This window comes from Danio rerio, chromosome 13 (genome assembly GCF_049306965.1).
Source record: "Danio rerio strain Tuebingen ecotype United States chromosome 13, GRCz12tu, whole genome shotgun sequence".
Taxonomy (NCBI): Eukaryota; Metazoa; Chordata; class Actinopteri; order Cypriniformes; family Danionidae; genus Danio; species Danio rerio.
In genome coordinates, this window is record NC_133188.1 from 50,175,405 (window position 1) to 50,185,000 (window position 9,596).

Here is a 9,596-nt window from a genome sequence, read left to right on the forward strand (position 1 = left end):
TGTGCGTGTGTCCGTGTGTGTGTGTGTGTGTGTGTGTGTGTGTGTGTGTGTGTGTGTGTGTGTGTGTGTGTGTGTGTGTGTTTAAAGCGAAACTATTACTCACTTCCATAAGGATCATAGAGTTCTGACACCCACTTTATCAGCAGTTTCAGGGACGGGTTCAAACGCCACGACAGTCAACCTAATCTCTCCTTGACCCTTCCCTCAACCCTCACTCCATTTAACATCCAAATGCTCAGTTATAACTTAAATATTTACACACAAGAGAAGTACGGGCACACGTATGCTCGCCCCAGTGTGTTTACAGGGCTGACAGGGTCAAATGTGAAGACAGATGAACCTGATGAAAAGGAAAGCGGGCTAACAGTCATGATCAGAATGCTGATACTAATTAATTACATGAAAGAAATGTTATTGATCATTATAGGGAAAAAATAGGGACAGACATTACTATTTATGTTGCTTATATTGTTACAAACCTTTTTATATTTGTCTTTAAAGTGCCTGAAACAGCCATGATTTTAATGATAAATGTGAAAAAATTTGTTAAAGAATTTGAAAACTGGTTCACAGTAAGTATCCCTACTCACTGGCCACTTTATTAAGTACAACTGTCCAACTGCTCGTTACATAGCAGCAACTCAATTTATTTAGGCATGCAGACCTGCTGCAGTTCAAACCGAGCAACAGAATGGGGAAGAAACTGGATTTTAGTGACTTTAAATGTGGCATGGTTGTTGGTGCCAGATGAGCTGGTCTGTGAGACTAGATCTACTGGGATTTTCACGCACAACCATCTCTAGGGAGAAGAATGATCAGAGAATGATCCGAAAAACAGAAAATATTCAGTGAGCGGCAGTTCTGTGGCGCAAATACCTTGTTGATGCCAGAGGTCAGAGGAGAATGGCCAGACTGGTTCCAGCTAATAGAAAAGAAACAGTAACTCAAAGAACCACTCATTACAACTGAGGTCTGCAGAAGAGCATCTCTGAACACACAATACGTCCGACCTTGAGGCGGATGAGCTACAGCAGCAGAAGACCACACCGGGTGCCACTCCTGTCAGCTTATAACAGAAAACTGAGGCTACAAAGGGCACAGGCTCACCAAAATTGGGCAATAGAAGATTGAAAAATGTTGCCTGGTCTGATGAGTCTCCATTTCCGCTGCAACATTTGGATGGTCAGAATTTGAAGAAAGCATGGATCCACTCTGCCTTGTATCATCAGTTCAGGCTGGTGGTGGTGGTGTAATGGTGCGGGGGATATTTTCTTGGCACACTTTGGGCCCATTACTACCAATTGAGCATTGTGTCAACGTCACAGCCTACCTGAGTATTGTTGCTGACCACGTCCATCCCTTTGTAAGCAAAGTGTACCCATCTTCTGATGGCTACTTCCAGCAGGATAACTTCCCATGTCATAAAGCATGAATCATCTCAGACTGGTCTCTTGAACATGACAATGAGTTCACTGTACTCAAATGGCCTCCACAGCCACCAGATCTCAATCCAATAGAGAACCTATGGGATGTGGTGGAATGGTAGATTCGCATTATGGATTTGCAGCCGACAAATCTGCAGCAACTGAGTGATGCTATAATGACAATATGGACCAAAATCTCTGAGAAATATTTCCAGTATGGTCCAAACCAGTACTAGTAATGTGTACCTAATAAAGTGGCCGATGAGCGTACTTTCCCAGAAGTCTCTGTATGACACATTTTTATTGTGTTTTCAGTTTGACATTACTGTGGCTCTTTTGTTTGTTTTTTTTTTGTTTTTTTCTTTTCGGTTATGTATAATTAGAATTTCATTTTGAAATTATTCACAAAATTAAGTTCAAATGATGACGAATAATATTTATTGCGTAACAGTAGCTTCACTTGTGTGACCATGACGGTGTATAGTAGTTGTGTGAATGCCTCCAGCGTTTTATACACATTTAATCCTACAGCAGTGGTTCTCAAACTGTGGTACGTGTACCACTAGTGGTACGCAGGCTTTCTTCTAGTGGTACGTGGAGGAATGAAATATGTCATGTACATGCTACACATATTTCAAAATTTATTAAAAATGATGTATATAATATGCCGTATATGACATACAGTCTATATTTCTGAGGTAATCTGCCACGTTTGTTTAACTGTGCAGGGTTGTAGCTGCTTTACTGGGCCTACTACACTGCTGTATTTCAATATTGCTCATTTTGGTGGTACTTGGAGAGACTATTTTTTTTTCTGAGGTGGTACTTGATGAAAAAAAGTTTGAGACCCACTGTCCTACAGTATATAATGTAGTATGTTTTTCTGCTTGTGCAAAAGTTGTTTTTGATGAACATCTGATCATTTGATGAACAACAAAAATCATCTGACTTTCTCATCATTTCTCACGTGTGTTTGGTTCTGTTTTTTCTGTGTAACAAAGACACAATGTGACGATTTTAGTACTTCTAACATTGATGTATTAACACTATAAATGAATGAAATAGGTAGCACGGTGACGCAATGGGTAGCACAATCACCTCGCAGCAGGAAGGTCGCTGGTTCGAGCCCCAGCAGGGTCAGTTGGCATTTCTATATGGAGTTTGCATGTTCTCCCGCGTGTTTGCATGGGTTTCCTCCGGGTGCTCCGGTTTCCCCCACAAGTCTAAAAACATGCGCAATAGGTAAATTAAGTAAGCCAAATTGTCCGTCGTGTATGTGTGTAAATGAGTGAACGATTCCAGTGATGGGTTGCAGCCGGAAGGGCATCCGCTGCGTTAAACATATGCTGAATAAAACCACAAATTAATAAAGGGACTAAGCCAAAAAGAAAATGAATGAATGAATAAATGAATGAATTATTGAAGTTTTTAAAAAATCCATGTAGAAATGTATTTTACAGTTTCTTCCTATATATATATATATATATATTTATATATATGCACACACTTATATCGCACTGCTACGAGAGTGACATTGCGTTTATACGACAGTTTGACGGCACAATTGTGTATATAAATAAGAAAATGAAACAAAGAGAGTCTAAAAACCCCTTTTTATTAGGAACTACTTTTTTTCGCCATTCATTTACATTGGCAGCTTCTAATTCACCAACGTCACTTTAGAGCTAATGTTGGAATGAATCTTTATAGCATAATGTCTAAAGTGATAACAAAACAGCTGAATTTGCTTACACTTTAGGATTATAAGGCTGAACGTGACATGAAATGGCATCAGTCTACAGAGATATCTTCTTACAGTGTTACAGTCTACAGAGTTTATATATATATATATATATATATATATATATATATATATATATATATATATATATATATATATATATATATATATATATATTAGCCCTCCTGATTTAATACATAATAGTTTTAAATAACTAATTTCTTATTTTCTTATCACTGATTTCTTTTATCGTTGCCATGATGACAGTACATATTTTACTAAATATTTTTTTAAGATACTGACATTCAGTTTAAAGTGACATTTAAAGAATTAACTAGGTTAATTATGGCAATTAGATTAGGTTAGGGTAATTAGGAAAGTTATTGTATAACTATGGTTTGTTCTGTAGAGTATCGAACAAAAATATTGCTTGAGCGGGCTAAAAATATTGACTTTAAAATGTTTTTTTTTTTAAACTGCTTTTATTCTAGCCAAAATAAAACAAATAAGACTTTCTTCAGAAGAAAAAACATTATCAGACATACTGTGAAAAATTCTTGCTCTGTTAAACATCATTTGGGAAATATTTAAAGACAAAATAATAATAGTAAATCACAGGAGGGCTAATAACTCCTTTCAATTACTTTTTTGTTTTGTTTTCATTTAGGTCACTGTTGTTGTTTTTGACTAATATTACAAAAGATTCTTAAGCAATAAATTGACATTGTAGTGTAATCTATAAAGATTCATGTGATGAAGTTAAGATGCTGACAATTCATCCATCCCATCACATGCACATATTTCGCAATATTATTGTTTTTACAGTAGTTGGACATATATTTACAGCAGCCTTAGTGAGCACGACCTGGTTCTGACCCCAGACTTTTGAACTATATTGTTTATGAGCACACCGCTTTGGAATAACATGAGGGTGAGTAAATAATGACAGAATTTTTGGGATGAACTCTTCCTATAACATAACATTCAGACGAGAGGTCTGACGTGAAACAGGAATGATGGTATGGATAGATAAAGATCATGTTGAGAAGGAAAAATAAATGCATTGTGGTCCGTCCGGGGTGGACGTGCCTGTTGAATGCTAAAAGCAAAAGCTCTCTTTATCCTCTGCCTGTATCACCATGAAGAGAATATGAATTCACAGTGTTGACTGCAACAGAACTGCCTTTATAAACTCTTTAAATAGTGAAAAACAGAGATCTTTGTATGAAGGCAACATCTAAACTCACCCCTACACCTGTGCTGTGGGCTGGCGAGACATCCTGGTTTACCAGGGTAAAATAAACACCACGCACTTCTCAGATAACATAAACAAAGCGACAGAGTTTACTCTATCAAATGTACTAACACTAAAAGTTAAAATGGTGGTAGTTCTGTGGAAATGATTAAAATATATTAAAATGGGCTGCAAGAATTACACTCAATAATTTAATAAAAAAATCATGTACAATCAGAGGTGGGGAATGTGTAGGATTTATGTGAATAATAGCTGTATTTTTCTCTGGGCTTGAACTTGAAGCATTAAGCATAGGTAAGTATTATAAATAGGTTCAGTAAGAGCTTAACCACTTGTACTGTATATACAGTAATGCCCACATTTATAATCAAAACTGATTTAATGCTTGAAAAAGTACAGACTAGGTGGCTGTAGAGAAACGCTTCCAACTTTTGAACACTACTGAATTAGTTTGTTGCAATCTTCTGAAATAAAATGAATCAAATCAAACCTAGAGTAAAGTAGAAGAACTTTCACAGTCTTGGAGTATTCACAAGTTCAACTATAGGAACGTTTTAAGTGTGCTGTAAAAAGGTAGTGGGTGAATATTTCAAAATGTTGTCACAGTGAAACAAAACAAAACACAAAAAAAAAAGTTTTCACAGTTTTTTTGTGTGTCCAGCAGATATAATCCTCTTCCAAAATGGTGTAAAAAGTATCCCAGGGTGCATTTCATGAAGTTTGCAAATTAATATCAATGAAAAAGAAAGATAAACCAAAGCAAAACAAAACAAAAAAACTAAACTAAACAAAAAACAAGTAAAAAACACTAAACAAAACTTTAAGTGATTAATATAGATGAAAAATCTAATAAAATGATTTTAAAAAAATGTCAATACTTTTTATGTGTTATAAAAGTGCTAAACAGGTGGTCAAAACATATTCAAAATATTGTCATGGTGAAACAAATGAAACAAAACCAAAAAAAAAACAAATAAGAAACAAAAGAAAAAACAAAACACGAAATGAAACAAGACAAAAAGCTCAAAACAAAACAACAAAACAATACAAAACAAATCAAATCAAAACCTAAAACATAAAACAAAGCAAAACAAAACAGAAAACTAAATGAAACAAAATGAAAATGAAATAGTGAAAAACAAAACAATACAAAACATGAAATGAAATGAAAATGCAATGAAGTGAAATTTAAAACAAAAAATTTAATTAAAAGAAATGAAAATAAAATAAAGCACAAAATAAACCAACAAAACAAAAAACTAAATGAAATGAAAACGAAACTTGAAAGCAAAACAAAAAAACTAAATGAAAATGAAAGAAGGGAAAAACAAAACAAAAAAATGAAATGAAATGAAGCCAAAAACAAAACAAAACAAAAACAGAAATTAAATGAAAATAAAATAAAACAAAATAAAAAATAAAACAAAAAAACGAAATTAAGCAAAAAACACACAAACAATAAAGCAAAAAAACTAAAAACATTTAATAAAAACAAAAACAAAGCGTTTAAAAAAACGAAAAAACAAAGTGAAGCAAAAAACAAAACGAAGGAAAAAAAAGAAAAACAAAACAAAACTGTCATAATTAAAATGTCAGAATTATGGTCAGTACATAACCTTTAATTTGTGTTCTTTCATAATAGTCATGACTCAACTACTACCCTAAAATGTGAAGAGAATAAAAACAGTAACAAAACACGGAAAAGGTGTGCCATAACTATTTAGTAAAAGCTGGACAAAGAGAAAAAAAAACTGAGAAAAGAAGAGCTTTTATTCATCAGCTTCCCCCTCCTCTTTAGCCCAACCATGGCGTCTGCTTGTCGGTCCTGACATTATTATTACTATTATTATTATTATTATTATAATGGTCATCAAACCACAAAGTTCTGGGCCGTGACCACAGCACCGACCCTGCTTGAGTCCTGGACGCTCTCCATCGCCTGGATCCAGTCCCGCTATTTCAACACAGGACCACTGAACCCTCCTTTTGTTCACAGAACCAAGATCTATAAACATTCTCTTCGCTTTTCAAATATGAGCTCTGAAAAAATGGCATCTGAGAAGTAAGTCTATGGAATGGCTACTGTTAATAAGCTGACAAAACTGATGTGTATTGAGCAGTCATGGGAACTGCAGTTACGTATTGATTTTACTGTCGGATTCAGTGATCTGCCAAACTGATTAGTCTGACAGTGATAAGTGTGGTTTAATGGAGAGGCACGAATAAAACAAACTTTTAAGTTTGCTATAAAATTGGGTGGCCTAGTGGGTGAGAAACAATAGTGTAAAGCAAAACAAAACAAAACACAAAACAAACCAAAATGCAAAACAAAAGAAAAAACATAGGAAAACAAAACAAATTTTTTAAGTGTGCTATAAAACAGATAGCATAGTGGGTGAACAACAACATTGTAAAATAAACAACAAAACGCAAAATAAAACAAAATACAACAAAACAAAGCATAAAACGAAACACAAAACAAAACCAAGAAACACAAAACAAAAAGCAAAACAACAAAACAAAACAACGAGAAGCAATAAAACAATACAAAAAAACACAAAACAAAATGCAAAAAAACAAAGAAATGCAAAATAAAAAACGGAACAACAAAATACAAAACAGAACAACAAAATGCAAAACAAAACAAAACAATGAAAAGCAACAAAACAAAACGCAAAACAAAACAAAACCAATGTAATGCAACAAAACAAAATGAAACACAAAACAAAACGCAAAGCAAAACAAAAAACAAAGAAAAGACAAAACAACAAAATGCAAAACAAAACAACAAAATGCAAAACAAAACAAAACAAAACAACCAAAACAAAACTAAGCATAAAACAAAACAAAAAACAAAATGCAAAAGGAACAACGAAATGCAACAAAACAAAACGAAACACAAAACAAAATGCAAAACAACAAAATGCAAAACAGAACAAACAAAGCAAAACAAAAAACAATGCAAAACATAAAGCACAAAACAAAACAACAAAATGCAAAACAAACAACAAAAATGCAAAACAAAATCAAAACAAAGCATAAAACGAGATGCAAAATTAATCAACAAAACAAAACAACAAAAGGCAACAAAAGGCAACAAAAGGCAACAAAACAAAACACAAAAGAAACGCAAAACAAAAACAAAAACAAAAGGTAAAACAAAACAAAATGCAAAATGCAAAATGAAACAGAACAAAACAAAACAAAACAATCAGGCATCAGAGGAGTAAGTCTATGGAACGGCTACTGTTAATAAGCGGACACAATGGACGTGCATTGACCAATTAGAGTCATGGGAACTGCTGTTACGTATTGATTTCACTGTCGGATTCACTGATCTGACAAACTGATTAGTCTGATAGCGATAAGTGTCATGACGTGGTTTAATGGAGAGTTTCCCGAACCCACTCACGTTGATGGATTTCCATCTGTTCTGACCCACAGTCCAATAACCTGATGCAAGACTGACACTAAACAGACTGCATTGATAAATGGAGTCAGCTGTGAGAGGAAGACTGGCTGGCTTTATCTAGAGGTCCAATAGTACTGACAATATCTTTGAGTATTTACAGCTTCAGCTACAGGATCTCTTTCGACACATGTAAAAGAATAGATGACGTAGTGAGTAGATCTCACAGGACAAAAACTTGCATTTCTTCTAGAATTACATTAAAATAAAAGTATATTTTGCTCAAACAAACACTACTTTAGGCATAGAATGGGATATTATTAATAATTACAAAAAAAAGAAAATGTATAGTAATAATTTTTAAATATTATGTATTTTATATAAATTATACAATGTAATATAATGTGTGTATTAATATTGCGTGTTTATCGTGTATGACCATACACCCAAAGTGCTTCACAATCAAGAGGGGGCTCAAAATTATATTTTGCTTATCTTATTCTTGAATGTTAAAGGCATAAATTACACATATTTTTTTCAATTTTCAAAATAAAAATTACATTGTATAATTTTGTATAATTACACTTTTAAAGTTATATTTTGCAATTTTACTCTAAAAATATGTAAATGTAATGTTAATAAAGCTTAACATATTGTTTTAAATTATACATTTACATATAAAAATTATTTTTAAAAATCTAAAATTGATAATAATTATTATAATAATATTAATAATAATACATTTTGATAATACTTATTTAAAAAAAAAAAATATATATATATATATATATATATATATATATATATATATATATATATATATATATATATATATATATATATATATATATTATTTTACTCTTACAATAGGATAATAATTGTGGTAATAAATAAAATGAATAAAAATATTGTATTACAAACAAATTGACATTAATATAAATAAACAAATGTTCACATTTGTTGGACCGCCTGTATTCTATATTTAATGACTGTTATTCTATGAATTAGGAGTCGAAAGACATATTAAGAAATAAAAATCTTTAAAAAATAAACAACACAAGAACACATAAATAACAAAAACATATTTACAAAGTTACAAAACTTAAAAAAATTTACAACAAACAAAAGCATGAAATATTTAATAAAGGTGAAATTTCCTTCACTGACAATAAAATGACTTAAAAAATAAATAATAAAGAATCTGTCTGAATCACAGTAATGAGAATTATCTGCTTAATTGTCCTTAAAAGCCAAAATTTGTCTTAAAAACTAATGTCTTAGTCTTTAAAAAAATCCACAAAATAACACGAAGGTGACAAGTGACATGTTCCTGTGAGATCTGCTTGTGGTAATAGTTTGGTTCTGTTTGGGTCGATGAACACCCACCTGCTTGAGCGTTTTCATTGAGCCGAGAGTAGACGGAGACGTCCAGGCGAGGGATGCATCTCTCAATGGGCACCCAAGAGTAAGTTTCAGGGCACAGGAGGTCTGAAGGCCGGTACTGACCCTACGAAAACAACAAGAAGAAGAGTTGCTTAGTCTAATGCGTATGGCACACTCTTATGGAAAACACTTGAGCAGATCCTCAGTCGTCCTCTAATTGGTTTAAATATGCAAGATTTCCTGGAGTCAAGTGCGTGGCAATCTTAACCAGCCCACATGGAAACAAGTCTGAGCGGATAAAAAAGCTGCAATGTTTATATTAATGACAGTGCTCATTAAGCTTTTCACGCGTACAATCACACTGGTGTGATCAGCCTTGGCTGG

At 33.1% G+C, this 9,596-nt stretch overlaps 1 protein-coding gene across 15 annotated transcripts in view; it reads right to left on the minus strand.

The window, feature by feature from the left end:
• The window catches only part of ate1 (arginyltransferase 1), a 247,985-nt gene that overhangs the window by 20,155 nt on the left and 218,234 nt on the right, over nt 1-9,596 (minus strand). For all 15 annotated transcript variants that reach the window (NM_001089468.1, XM_073919136.1, XM_073919135.1 and 12 more), the window contains 1 exon segment: nt 9,216-9,336. In NM_001089468.1, the coding sequence (NP_001082937.1) occupies nt 9,216-9,336 (121 nt within the window).